The sequence below is a fragment of the Phymastichus coffea genome, unplaced genomic scaffold (assembly GCF_024137745.1).
Source record: "Phymastichus coffea isolate CEN01 unplaced genomic scaffold, Cenicafe_Pcof_1.1 PCOF00092, whole genome shotgun sequence".
Lineage (NCBI taxonomy): Eukaryota > Metazoa > Arthropoda > Insecta > Hymenoptera > Eulophidae > Phymastichus > Phymastichus coffea.
In genome coordinates this window covers 999,403-1,013,524 of record NW_026706903.1, presented here as the reverse complement: position 1 = coordinate 1,013,524, position 14,122 = coordinate 999,403, and the positions used below count along the sequence as shown (strand labels likewise).

The 14,122-nt window shown below is 42.2% G+C and overlaps 2 protein-coding genes across 5 annotated transcripts in view; one reads left to right on the top strand and one right to left on the bottom strand.

The window, feature by feature from the left end:
• The window catches only part of LOC131669361 (uncharacterized), a 47,495-nt gene that overhangs the window by 4,699 nt on the left and 28,674 nt on the right, over positions 1-14,122 (bottom strand). For 2 of the 4 annotated variants that reach the window (XM_058944189.1, XM_058944192.1), the window contains exons 1-8: positions 7,750-7,887; positions 6,945-7,203; positions 3,697-4,085; positions 3,189-3,624; positions 2,630-3,115; positions 2,142-2,552; positions 1,848-2,070; positions 1,261-1,428 (exon numbers count right to left, since the gene is read on the bottom strand). In XM_058944189.1, the coding sequence (XP_058800172.1) occupies positions 1,261-1,428; positions 1,848-2,070; positions 2,142-2,552; positions 2,630-3,115; positions 3,189-3,624; positions 3,697-4,085; positions 6,945-7,118 (2,287 nt within the window). In that variant the 5' untranslated portion in view covers positions 7,119-7,203; positions 7,750-7,887. Of the gene's footprint in view, positions 1-1,260; positions 1,429-1,847; positions 2,071-2,141; positions 2,553-2,629; positions 3,116-3,188; positions 3,625-3,696; positions 4,086-6,944; positions 7,204-7,749; positions 7,888-9,432; positions 9,816-14,122 lie in introns of those variants that run through there. The other 2 variants (XM_058944191.1, XM_058944190.1) reach the window with 2 other exon arrangements.
• On the top strand, positions 7,781-9,159 carry LOC131669363 (uncharacterized). Its single transcript, XM_058944193.1, has 2 exons — positions 7,781-8,269; positions 8,799-9,159. Exons 1-2 carry the CDS (start codon positions 7,930-7,932, stop codon positions 8,861-8,863), a joined length of 405 nt encoding a protein of 134 aa, XP_058800176.1. The 5' UTR covers positions 7,781-7,929; the 3' UTR covers positions 8,864-9,159.

The window sequence follows — 14,122 nt, the reverse complement described above, 5'->3', positions numbered from 1 at the left end:
TTGTAACAAAGTACAAAAAGAAAAAGGATCATTACACCCAACACTACGGTTGTAAACGCACATTTTTATTTTTGTTATTATTACTAATATTACTAATCGCAATTCGACCTGCTTTTCTGTATTATAAATGTACATCGAAAGAAAAGTTAATTAGTTGAAGTTTTATTTATTATTTTTTGTAACACTTAAAACGTCTTCATTACGTGTCTGTTCAGATTACACTTCAATCAGTTCTTTTTCGATTAATTCAGCTTCTGTAAAAAAATTATAGATTTCATTTCAGCAAAGTTACATGCAAACGCTGAAATACTTTGAAAATATTAAAACTATTTTTTGAATAAAATTCTTTCATAATATTACAAAAGTTTCTATTCACTTTATAAAAAATGATATTGCGAACTATTAAATGTAATGAATCTAACGTCTACTTTTGATTTTTGTTTTCATAAAATCAGTACGTGAATCAAATATAAAAAACTAAAATTTTGAAGTAAGCATTTCTATTATAAATCATCAATGTTTGTTATAGACAAATGCTTCTTCAAGTCAATAAAATTTCATCTACTCAAAATTGATCTACAATACATCAATTTTTAGCTAATGCATCCACGTCAATGATATTTCATGAATAATCTCTGTTTTATTGCTATCAAATTCAGTGGAGCATATTAACGAAAAAAAGCTTCCATTAGCATTCTCGTTAACAAAGCTGATTCAAACTACTTTGATAAATAAAAAAAATAATAATTGATAACTAGAAAAATATAGTACTGCAACGTCTGCTAAAGCAAACCGTAAAGAAATCAAATAAAGGAAAAATCCCTCGTATTATGATTTCAAACAGTAATCTCAGATCTGTATAATTTTTCTCGAAACAAGCTCTCTAAAAAGCTAAAACAACTGATATTTTCAATCGATGTACACACATAAGAAGGAAAAAAGATATTAATACGAGCTACTACATTACACATAAAGAATTAACAATCGTCTATATAAAAAAACATAAATGAATAAAGCAGGTGCGAGTCTATCATGTGAGTATGGCTGTTACATATGAGAGACGTAAACATACGTATGTAAATAAACTAACTAAATATGGATCGAATAAAAAAGTAGCGCGGTTATAGGAGGACAATTGTAATTATTAATTATCGCTCGGCTTCGAACTACTACAAGATCAATATATTGTATATTGCAGCGGATGGCTAAATAGAGAGGTGTGGCTTGTGGATTAGTTGCACTGTATGGGCCTGAACTTACCCAAGTTAGCGTAAATCGAATCGTTGTTGCCGCTATTGCCGTTCGGCTGCCAACTTTTACCGTTTAACGGCTTCCCACTGTTTTGTTGCTGTTGCTGCTGCTGTATTCGACTCGACGATTCGTCGAGTGATTGTGATCGAGGTGGTGGAGGCGGTTTACTCGGTCGAACTGCAGTTTTAGTAAATGGAAGCATTTGAATTTCAAAATTTTTAGAAACTAGGTATTATTGTCTATATCATAATTTTGCAATTATTTTAATTTAAGAAATTATTTGCTGTTCATTTCTAATATAAATCAATATCAAAACATAATATATTTCATTTAAGTAATGTTTGGTAATTTTGGCATAATTAACTTATTACTATCAGTAGTCAAATATTCTCTATAGTTAAAAAGAAAACGAGAAGTTATCTGGCGTTTTAGGTTTTATAAGATCGAATACCGAAATAAATTTATCATACATGCCTTATCAGTTTAAGTATGTTTACTCAAATATAGCTAAAAAAATCATGGAAATCGATGTTAGTGTCAAATATAATATCTTATCAAGTAGCAATTACAAAAGTTACAATAAACGTAAAACTTACTCGTGACATGAGGAGGAGTATTGTGGATGATGGGACTGCTACTGCCAGGGGCATCACTCTTCAACTCAGTGGTATCTTCACCGCCATTAGCATTCTTGTCGTTTCTCACGACTTGTACAGCAGCTCCATCCAGTTCCAGCGGATGAATGATTTCCAGCCGTGGCTTTGGTTGCGGCGTTGACGGAATCTCATCACTTTTCGAACCGCACGTCATGTCAACGTCCTTGAAATCATCAGCAGTTAGAATACTTACATTTTCTCCTGCATACAGCGCATTAAAATTAAATAACTCACCTTTTTCGATCCCATCCTTAAGAACTTTTTCAATGAGAATTTTGATCGATTCTTCTTCTTCTCTTCCACTACTCTTTCGCTATTAGCCGCCATAGCCAGACTATCCTGTGATAAGGATATATTCCTCCTAGGCGCTGGCTCTGGCGGTCTGTTTGCTGCTGTGCTTTCTGTGACTTCACCTTTGCGGAATTTTGGACTACAGCTTGAAGCACGTTCGCGTTTCTCTTTCTCGCGTACAACCGGACAGTCGGATTGTTTCGACGCCGGGTTACGCGTGAAAAGGTTCAACGAGGTGTCTTCGGATGGATTCGGTGGTTGTGGCGCCATTCGGCGCTTCGAAAATGAACGCGGAGCGTCCGTTGACGATTCACTATCGTCTTCATCTTCTTCGCCTTCTATCTCCTCTTCTACCTAAATAGTAATTATAAAAAACCTTCAACTAATGTTAAAAAAAAAATTGATGTGTATTCATCCAACGCTTCACAAACCTGCTCGTCTTTCTCTTCAGTTTTGTCACTCGTCGACTCACTGCACGAATCCACACTCACCTTTGCACCACTCTCGATTGCACATAATTGACTTTCGCTTTGCGAGTGCGACAGCGCAGCACTTCTTTGCATTTGACTCAATCTGTACTCGTAAAGTCTGTTTTCGCTGAGCAGCGAAGCCAAACTCGATCCAACGACCTTCGTCGGCAGACTTACGGGTTTCTGCGGCACTTTCGGTTTCTCCGTCATACCATGTAAGAACGACGTACGTTTAGCAGATGATTCCATTGCTGGTGGTGGGCTTGATGGTAAAGCTGGTGGTTCGGTTAAAACCTCCTCGTCTGCTTTGCCATCTGGTTCACCGGCTGATTCGCGACTTTGTTCGTATGGACGATATTTTTCACTCGCTGCCTCGCCTTCGACTTTACGCTCCGTTAGATCGGTGAGTGCTGGGCGAGGCTTATCTGTTGTGTAGTTTGGTATCTCCTACAAATGGGATTTCGATAAATAAAAATATTGTCAACCACAACTTAGAAAAAAAGAAATTATAATCTCCTACCTTGGCAAATTTAGAATTGTCCTTATCATTATCGTGCTTGGTCCTAACAGGATTCAATTTGAGCTCGACACCATTTGACATTTCGAGGTTCTTCTGATTCCTCGCAGCATTTTGATCCTGCGCAACGATTCTCGGCTTCTCGTTTTCCGGTTTCTTAATAGCAGGAGTTCGCGCGATGCTCGTCGTTCGTCTCTGTTGTTCGGTCGTCGTTGGTGATATTACCGAGAGTAAATTCGTCGACGTTATCAGTGGCATGTCTACGATCGCCGCTGGTGCCGGTACAGTTTTCGGCGATTCGATCGATTTCGTTTCTTCGACAGGCTTCTTACTCACGGTAGCCTTCGGTATAAATTCTGCGATGGGTTTCGGCGACTCGTCCACGCTGACTGGTTTAGGTTTCGTTGAATTTGGGGAAGACTTTTTCTCGACTAATCTTCTACAAAATCAATAAAAAATTCGTCAAGTCACCGATGGTCTCGGCAAAGTTGTAATTCATTAGCAAACTTACCTCGCAGTGGGAACACTGTCATCGCCGCCAAACGGCGTAACGGTAACCAACAACGCGGGTTTCTTGCCATCTCCATCCTTGGGTGCTCTGCCAAGCCTCAGCGTGTTGAAACTTCTTGACGAGGCAGCTTTGGCTTCTTCGATTGTTCCGGTGAGATTTGCCGTGACTGTATTGAAATTGGTGTTAGCGCGGGTCAAGTTGCCCAGTGCTCGTTCCTCTTCGCTATCCGGAAGATCGTCAATTTCGGAACAACTGTCCGGTTGATCGTCCGGATGCTCGTCGTCCGAGCCGTAAAAGTCACCACCGTCGTAGCCGATTATTTCGGTCAGTGTGTCGGGGAAGACTACATTTTTGCGTTTTGCTCTAGCTTCTTTCGAGCGGAGGATACCCTGTAAATTAAGATTAGTTTTGGAGGCTTTTGTTTGACAAATCTGTTTTGCAATTTCGGCGAAGTGAAAGGAGCTTTTATTCCGTCGGGGTATAAACAGCGAGCGTGTTTATTTTCGTGTTAATTTTCCGAAGAAAATATTGATTAAATAACAGGGCCGCAGTATAATAAGTATAATAAGTAGTTAAAAGACAAACCGTTTTTCGCAATTGCGTCGTAAACTAATCCAGCCAGAGATGACTATAAATCACGAGATACCTACGGGAAAATGCTATTATTTATTCAATTGTACGTAGGCTTGACAATGCACCATCAAATCGGTCGGCGATAAAATTTCGTTATAGTTCCGAGGCAAGCGAAAAATTGCGACGACGACGGCGAAAATTATGATGTGTTGTGACGACTACGACGACGTTTCGAGGGAATGAATTCCGACACTTGCCTACGCAATACAAGTGCGCAAGGACTCGCGCTTGTCGGCGATATGTGTGCAATAGTCGCGTACACCTCGATTGTGGATGCGCGTGACGAACTCGTTGCAATGTGCGCTTAGAACACACGCAATTCGCTAATGTTTAACCTTCTGCAGTTTCGCTTTCATTCACTTTTCGTTCCGGTCAAATTTGCGGAGTATACAGCAAATGACTCAGTTGAAATAGAATTGTTGATATTCCGAAATGCCCGTAACAAAACGACATAATCGCGTAAACACGCGTAAATCACCGCGATTCTCGTCTTAAAAAAAAAAACTACCGAAACAAAAGTCGACATCTCAATTCGTCAAGCTAGCAGAAAGCAAAGAATGAAAAAAATAGCATGTCGCAATTATCGCGCGCTGCAAAGGAAGCCTGTTCATAATTAGCACGAAAAGCCCATGATAATTGGCTTTCCCGCGAAACTCTTTTTTATCGGACGGCCTAGATCGAACTCAGCGAGGCTTTCCCTGCAAAAAAATAGGAAGGAAAAATCGCGACGTTTCTCTCGAGTCTTTTGTGTTGATGCGCTTTCGCTGATCTGTGCACGCAAAGTTATGAGCAGCCGTCGATGGGAAGAGTTCAAGTGTTCGCGTGAGCGATGGCTAATTGAAAGAAAAAGTGATGCTTCGATAACGATTGTTGCCGTTGTTGTGCGCGTTGATGAATGTATTTTCTTTTCTTTTTTCTCATCTGGTTGTGCGAATTTCTTTAGAGCGTGAAATTCGTTGTTATGAGATAATGAATGTATTTTTTATTATGCTGTCGTCTTACATTTTTCAACGCCAGTGAAGTTTTATACAGCGCAGTGTAAATTTCAAGGAGACAGACACGATTTTTATAATCAAAAAAATAATTAAAAGGATAAGTATACATTTGATCTAATCCTCAAACTGCAATGACTAAACAATTACCGTAATCCACGTTCTGCAGGTGAACATTATTATAAACTCCACATTTAATAAATTGATCATTATAACTTCCGTATCATCTCTTCTTTTCAATTTCATGACAAGCAAAACATCCTCCCAGCAATCCATCACGTTTTTTTTGGTCAGAGTGAGAGAGAGAGAGAGAGAGAGAGAGAGAAAAAGGCCACTACGCGCGCGACACCCATCACAACTTCGCATCCACAAGGCGCCGTTAATCGCTCATTGCATCAGCGATTACTCATGTTGCTTGCGATCCACGCGGGAAGTCGTAATGCTTGCCGGATTTTTGGCTGAGTACGAGGCTTTTTGTTGGTTTTAATGATAAAATGAATGATAAAGTAGTATATAAATGTTACTTTTTTTATCGTACTTTAGGCCTCCACGTTATTTTGATAAGATCAGAGCAAAAGGGGTAAACTTTGAATCATACACGTAATTAATCTACGATGAGTAAGTTGAAATTGGAAAAAATCTGCCGAGAGTACATTGCACTCATGAAATCTGAAATCTGGATACTTTTTTCCGCGATGCAATTATAAATCAGCTCTACCCAGCTCATTAAGCGCGACCTCGAAATTCCGCGCGCGAATCATTAGCGTCGTCGTCTCTTCCGCGTGTGTATGGTTTGCAAGAGGATGACCTAGTTTTCTCCTCCGGCAGGCTGTAACATACCCGTGGGCCATATACGCACAAGGTAAATCTCTCTGTGGAGGATAAGGTCAGAGTGACGGCGATGGTTCGTGGATAGTTTATAATTATCGATGGAAATATTTTAACTATTTGGGCGAATTTTCTCATTTGTAGTTCGAGTAAAAATAACTCCAGGTGTGCGTGTTCGAGCCAACGTTAGCTTCAATGTTTTTTTAAATTTTCCCTCGACGGCACGCGCTGCGGTTCAATGTAATGACAACGTACGTTGCATCCGCAAGAATAATCTTGATAACGCGTGCAACAGCAAAAAAATTTTATCATCTCCAAACTACAATTACTGCAAAAGAAAGAAGAAGGAAACTACAACGATTTCGCAGTTTTTGCAATTGCGCCTTTTTTTCTCGTTTCGTGTAACATCTATTTTATCACCGTCGTAAAATTTGATTACACGTCGGCCGGAGGAAAGATTGAATACCGCCGGGAAAGAACAGGCGATGATTTAAACTGATCACCCATCGGTCTGCCGGCGCGCGTGTGAAACGCTTTAGACAAAGTTGCAGCTCAAAGAATTATCGCTTCCTTCGTTATGTACGCAGGCAAACATTGTACGAGCGCAAGAAAAACACGTTTCTATATGACGACCGCAGACATTCATTTCCAAGGCGGCGGGAGTTTGCAATCTCGTATATGTGTGTGCACTACCGAGGGGCGGAGAGGGAGAGATTTTATTCGACGACGGGACAGGTAAAGAGATTGCTTTCGACTAAAGTCCACGTAGAAGACGATTAGGAAATGAAATCTCACCTGGACTTTATGAGCGACGCGTTTAACACTATTGGTAGTTTTCGCGACGATCTGTCTTTGATGATGCTCTTGATTTAGTGTCGCGTGCTCCTCGCGCGACTTGAAGCAATTGGAGCAGAGCTCCTTCTTCCAAGCGTTCTGCACGAAATGCCGGCACTGCGTCGCGCTCGACATCTTTCCTCTTTGCTTGTCTGTTCCTCGAGTTATCTCGTATTAAAGCTTCATCTTCGAGCGTCGGCCCTGCGTCGCTTGGACAGATCTGAAACAACAGAACAGCTCGTTAGCGAAGAAGATGGATTTCACGATCCCACCTCTGTTCCGACGACAAAAATATAATTGTGTAGAATTAAATGACTGTGCCGTTGCGTACATGTACGCGCAAAGCGATACCTCGTCGCTGCATTTCGACAATGAAGCGCTAGAACGCGCTCGTCTCGTGGGCAAAGTGGACAGAGAGAACATTAACATAATCGTATACTTCTCTCCTCTGTAGAAAATTACAGACGCATCAAAGTCGAAAACAGTGCGATAGACGGCGCGTATTAAAAAGTTTTTGTTTGGAAGGAGAGAAAAAATAAAGGGAGATTACGGGCGTATGAAATCGTGGGAGTGCGCTTCGGTTTCGAATAAAGCGCTTGATAACATTTAATGCATATCACGCCGGAGCCGTCATTCGAAATCTCCAGTCGCACTTGACTTTCGACGGGAGAAAAAGGGAAAATAAACGAGAGTGTGGCGCTCTTTCGCGTGCGAGTGACTATGCTCTTGGAAAGGAAAAAAAATGGCTCAAAAACGCTGTACTTACTTATCGGTAGCTCAAGTGTGCTAATGCGTTTAACGGTTGACCGCGAGTGAATTGCAAACAACTCGCCGAAGATGTTGCCTCGGCTGGAATCAAAATGGCTGATGCCGAAAGCTTCGTCGATCGCGATATTTATGGTCGTTCAGTTGCGGTGTTTACTTCGTGAGCGTTGCACGCGGAATCATGTTGGCCGCGCAAAATACGCCGGTGAATCGGCGCTCGTTCGATCCGCGCCAAGTGAGCATACAAATGGCACGCGCGCCACAGCGCAACCTACGTCGCCCGGACGACCATCAGAGCTCGTATTCGTTTGTGGTGCAGACGCCACATGGACCGACGATGAGACTCCGGGTGAATTTGATTGCCGTTGATCGTCAGACTCGGCAGCCGCGCGTAAGAGTTTTGCCGACTGAAGATGTTCGGGAACAGCCGGCTGCTGGTGGCGAGAGTGCGAGGACCAGAGGTGCAAGGTCCAGTAAAAAGTCGACGTGCAATCATGCGCTTGATAGGAAGTTTTGCTCCAGTGAGTTACTTCTCACCATTCAAAAGTTCCCACAGCAGATTTTCTTGTATGAAATCCATGCGAGTCTGTTGGATTTGACCATTTCATTGCGACATTCGATTTTCAAATAGGCACTTGTACTCATGCAAATGCTTGCAATTCAAAGTAAATACTTCGATTTTGGTTTGATTATCTGTTGTTATTAATGCGTAATTCCAATATTTGACGCTGTTGATTGATCAACGTTTAAAATCGTTTTAATTGGCTTATATTCATTGGCGCAACGTTGAATTTTAAAAAGGTCATTCGTATCATCGTGAATCAGTAATCATCGTAGTGTTATTCACATAAATATGCAAATTACGCGGTTTACAAAATTATTCACGAGGAGATTCCCAAGTTTTTTTACGATCACTCATTACCGAAAAAATTTAAAGTTAACAATCATATCTTGATTATAAAAAACTTTGAAAAGAGTAACACATACGACAATTACTCTTTGTGAAAGTTGTCATTGCTAATTTTACAAATGGTTTTGTATCAATTGTAGAATGTCACATTCGACGTCGTCATCTGAATCGCTGGTGGTTACGACAGCAATACCGGCAGCACTAATTGAACGTCATCGAACAGAATCACCGTCAAGATATACATATTCACGTTCCTTCTACACTTTTATCTTTACGAGATTTATTTATTTATTTTTAATTGATGATATAGTTTGCGATTGGTTAAATTTATGTAGTCACCATTCCGACTGTGTTTGTAAACAGTCGCGACGATACATACGTCAGCTTTCTATAATGTACACATTTTACCTTATGAACGAATTCTCATGCACAATGAAATGTCTGATTGTATTGAATTTTTATTAAATAAAATGTATAAAACCACCGGTCGTTCTTTTACGTGGAAAAAAAAATAAATAAATAAATAAAAAAGGAAGGAGATGCCGTATAATCTGAATGAAAGCGTTTCGCGTCATAAACAACGTGGAGGTATCGAACTATTTTCGTACTTTGCAATTAATCGCTTCCGGCGCGTTCCAATACTCTCGGCGGCAAACTTTCGCGCGGAAAGACTCAAAACTTTCGTTAAAATTGTTGGCCTATTATTTTTGCGCAGAGAGATACAGCACGCAGAGATCTTGGCTGCTTCCGGTGACACACTGACAGATAAATTACCGTGCTGCGAGCGAGCAAGGTCGCATCTTCCTCCTTCGGCACTTGGTCAGTTTGTAGATCTCAACACACGAGGTGACGAAGAACCCGTCTGCTCAAGAAAACTTATTTCTCTCTGAAGAGGATTATTCAAATTTATTTATTTCGACAACTATTAGGAACTAAATATAACCCAGACACTGATATTTTGTTCGAGTAAATTACGATTTTCCTAACAACGATTTGGAGACAAATGTTCACCAGCGCGAAAAAATTCCATTTCAGAATCTCACGCGATAACTTATCACTACTGCTACACATTTTCCTTTCAATCATTGAGCTGCATGATTCCGTTGTTTTTTTTCTTTTTCGCACGCAAGGCTGTTGCCGTTTTCTTTACATGTATATATGTATAGTTTTTTGTCGCAAGTGTATAGGGAGGTTGGTATGCGACCACAAACGGTATTACGTGCCGGCGCATTTTCCAATCTCTCCGTAGAGAAGGGGACCCGTTATGGTGGCCCCGTGCGCGCGCGAGAAAACCACACGCGAACGATGAATAATGAGAGCCTCCCGCGAATATTGTCTAACATCCGATGCCAATCTTGTCTTCTAATTTATCCTCCGGCCGTCTCGGGATTTACTTTTGTCGCGTTCCCTTTTTCAGGTTTATTTTTGAAGTCTCGTACCGCACCGTTACTCGACCAAGTTCGATAAATTACGTCGATTCAACGCAAGAAAGTTAGCGCACAAAGAAACGAACAATTATAATACTGAAATTTATGGATTGGAGGTGAAAGTAAATGCTGCATTCGGAATGCATCAGATATAGCAGATGAAATCGTAAATGATCGTGATCATAAACGATTAGTAAATAGGTCATAGCAGCGAAGGTTTCTGTATCGTGATTAAATGAGTAACGGCGTTTCTCTGTTCTCGGAAGCAAGCGAAAAAATATTGTAAATTGAATCACCATAACAATTGAAATAATGGTGCGCAATCTACAACTACTCTAACCAAAGTAATAGTCTCTCTCTTTTTCTCTCTCTTGCGAGATTAATTGGTTAATTGAATTTTATCATTGCGGTAAACTTAATTGAGATTCAGTGTTCAATGTCTCAATCGTACTTATGTTGGCTAAAAAAAATGTGAAGACTGACTTTGCACATTCGCTTCCCTAAATCATTAACTCGCTTATTGAAACTTGTCTTCGATCAAGTTTCTCAAGCGACGTGTCGACGGATATGTAAGTACGACGACAGCTGACGGCTAAGTAAAAACTACTTTTAAAAATTGAAGAAGAGAGACCCTTATAATGTACCACTTTCGTCGTCGTGAGATCGGATATGGTGCGTACTGGGCTTGAAAAGAGAAGAAGCGTGGCGTTGACACCTATGTCGATCGGAAGTTGACCAGTATTTAGTTTCGCGAGTGCAACGAGTTGACTGGCAGTTTAGCCTCGAGTAGGTAGAAATTTTTCATCGTTCAATTATTTTTCAAAACTAAACGATTGCGCAGACACGCCCACACAGATATAATCTCGCGACTAAAACAACCATATCTATATCATAAATAAATCGCTTATAAATAAAACCGCAGCTTCACGAAAGACTCGATACTGCACCACCATCGCAGCAACTCTCCTTTCTCCTTTACCAGAAAAAAAAAAATCGGGTCGCGAATAAAACCCTGCAGGCGTCACATCAACGCGTGGGGTACACATTGTCGTGCGTATTTTTACCTACCGCCAGATTTGTATCGTGCGCTGCGAGTAACAAACTTAAAATGTCGCCCCATAAAAAAGCCACTTGAGAGAGAAAGAGAGAGAGAGAGAGCGTGCAGATCGTAAAAAACGCGTAGCGCATTTTTGCGTTTCATATCCGCGTATTACTATACATCAGAAATATAAATAAATAAAAGAAATACCTGTATCCTAGTCATATAGTTGATATATATCGGTTTATGCACGCTGGATGGGTAGTAGTTTATTGAGAGATTTTTTTATTAAGCTTTGAAAAGCATTGCCAGTGGCTTCATTTGGTTCATCGTAATGCACCATTAGATCTTGTTACGAAATGTATTCAAATTCAAATCACAACTAAAACGAAACCACTGGTACAATAGCAATCACAAAATCTTATGTCGATCTAGTTGTGAAAAAATAATAATATTAAAAAGAATGATTTGATACAACTATTACCCCCTCGTCTCATCACGATCAAGACATTGAAATTCTAGTGTGGCTACATCAGTGATAGCATTCCTAAAGTTCATCGACCCACGCAGACCGATCGAAAATTCTGGCCTGTGAGCCGATTGGTGATTTCATTGGTCCGTTAGTCGGCTGCGCTAACGAGCTTCGGTATTCCAACTGTTACGGGGCCGAACGAACGTAAACGAAAATCTATCCGTGACTGAACGTGTGTTCCGATCTGCGGGTGCTCATTTTCTAGGCGCGTGCGCGTTTTGGTGGGGCGTGAAAGATGAATTAGAATATTAAAGCGGCGGTGATGGATGGACGCGTAATCTCGTTAGGAGCCCAATTCGCCCATCTAAAATGCCAATTGAGACTTTTGACGAGTGGTATTACGCTACTTTAGTGACATGAAAGTAAAAGTAAGCAAAGCGTACAGCGCGTTTAAACAGTCGAAAGTTGAGATCCGTGCAATTTAGACAATTCGATAGCCTGAAATCGTCGCTCGAAATGAGCAGCGATGAGAGGAAAAAAACAAAGCGGAAAAGAAACCGCGCGCTTAACTACCACGTTCGTGCCTCGCGTTTTTGAAAGAGAACAGCGCGCATTCATCCTGACGATAATCTCGGCGCACACGCAAATGCCTCTCGTCCTCACCTTCCCCGCGCGCACTTTTTCGAACAAAGAGCACGTTACGCGTGCGTGCGCGCGCGCGCGCGTCGTCGTCGTCGCTGGCCTTGGCGCGCGCCGGCGTCGCATTAGAGGAGAGGCCAGAAAATTCGCTCTCGTGGGAATAAATTACTGCGCGCGCACAGGTATGCCCGCGAGATTTTCCTCACTTTGTTCGGCCAAAGGTGCGAGAGGCAGTTCAGCGCTAATCGATGAAATCTCCCTCGATAAATGCCCGCCTTCGTCCTTTTCAACGACGCTAATGAGCTTCGCGGTCTGAAACGCTAATTGGACGCGATGACGCCGCTGATAATCGTCGACGCGCGACCGGATTGCACTTCGCGGACGTTCCAACTCGCTTTTACATCCTGATTCCGAGACGCGCAGCTTAAATGTAACGTCGCGACGTCAATTTCTCCACTGGCAAAAGGAACGACAGTCGAGCGACGACTTGATCGATACACTGCCGTTCCCTCTCGGCGAATGCAATCGACACTCGACAATGCGCCTCGACTTTCTTTATATATATGCGATTGCGTGGTCTCATCGCGTAGCTCCTCCTTGCCGCGCATACCATCGTCTTGCCAAGACTGCACGCGTGTACGCGTGCGGCAAGCTTGGCGAAATCCCTTTTCTCAAACTTGAAAATGTACGTCAAGAAGCAGGGGGTTCACCGGTGGGTTTCCGACGCAGTGGATCGAGTTTATAAGAGTTCCTCGACGCGCGAGCTTGAAATTTCACGTCGATCGTACGAAAAAGAAAACAACACTCGCGGCGCAGACTTGACATTCTCTCGGCGTATAAACAAAAAAACACGAGACGTAATTGCGATTTTTACCGGTTCTAAAAAGCAAGAATCCGTTTCTTTTACATACATATACGCGACAATTACACCGACTTGCATAACGTTCTTCTTTTTCCTCCTCTTTTCCCTCGAGAGAATAGGAGAAAAAGGGTATAATTCAGGCGAGGCATCATGCACCACAGTCATTGGCCTCTATTCTCACGGCAATGAAAAGAAAGCCACATTACAGAGGCGTGGGAGGAACGAGAAAAAAAACGAAGCGAGCGTTTGACGATATTATATTATATGCACTTCGCCAGCGCTCTGTTCACAGACAATTTAGGAAATTAAACATTCCGCGCGCGCGCGACAAAAGTTCCGCGGGGTGTCATTTCGAAAATCCTCATTTCGATCAAAGGGGGTTTGTTGTGCTCGCGAGTATTCAAATTATATTCGTCCTTGCGGACGCCTGTGTTTGAATGCCGAGCAACGAACACGCGCCCGAGCTTTTAAGCCGCGCGAAGAAGAAAAAGGCGCACGTCGATAAATTCATGAAAGGTTGTAAGGTAGAATGCTAATGCGTCGACGGCGGCGTCGAGGCTTCGATGACGAAACTGATTTTCTCGCGAGGAGAAAAATATCGAAAATGAAGCGAGGCGGTGTAATTACACGACAGCAGCTGCGCGTAATTGCAAATTATTCTCTCTCTGTCTCTCCCGTGAGCATATTCGGTTTACTTCGTAGCGACGCGGATTCTCTGGCAATGTAAATCGCCTTTCCCACGATTTTTTTCTTCGCAACTTGGCGCGACGCGCAATGCTTTGTCGTGTCGCGACGGACGCGAGTCGAACGATCGAGGTAATCAACCCGGCGAGGCTTTCCGGCCGCGCGCGCGCGCGCGCGATTTATTAATCGCGGAAAAAGCGCGATACGCAATCACGACGGCGAAGGCAAAAATAAGAAGGAAATTTAACAATCAGGCTCCCGGCACGCGAGAGCGGTGGCTCCTTTGTCTGGCGCGGCAGCGCCAAGCCCGAAAAAACAAGCATTACGCGCGTGGAGCATAC

Coding starts and splice junctions, on each gene's coding strand:
- LOC131669363 (XM_058944193.1), top strand. CDS start 7,930: ATGTTGGCCGCGCAAAATACGCCGGTGAATCGGCGCTCGTTCGATCCG. Junction 8,270..8,798: donor TGATAGGAAGTTTTGCTCCA/GTGAGTTACTTC, acceptor TATCAATTGTAG/AATGTCACATTCGACGTCGT.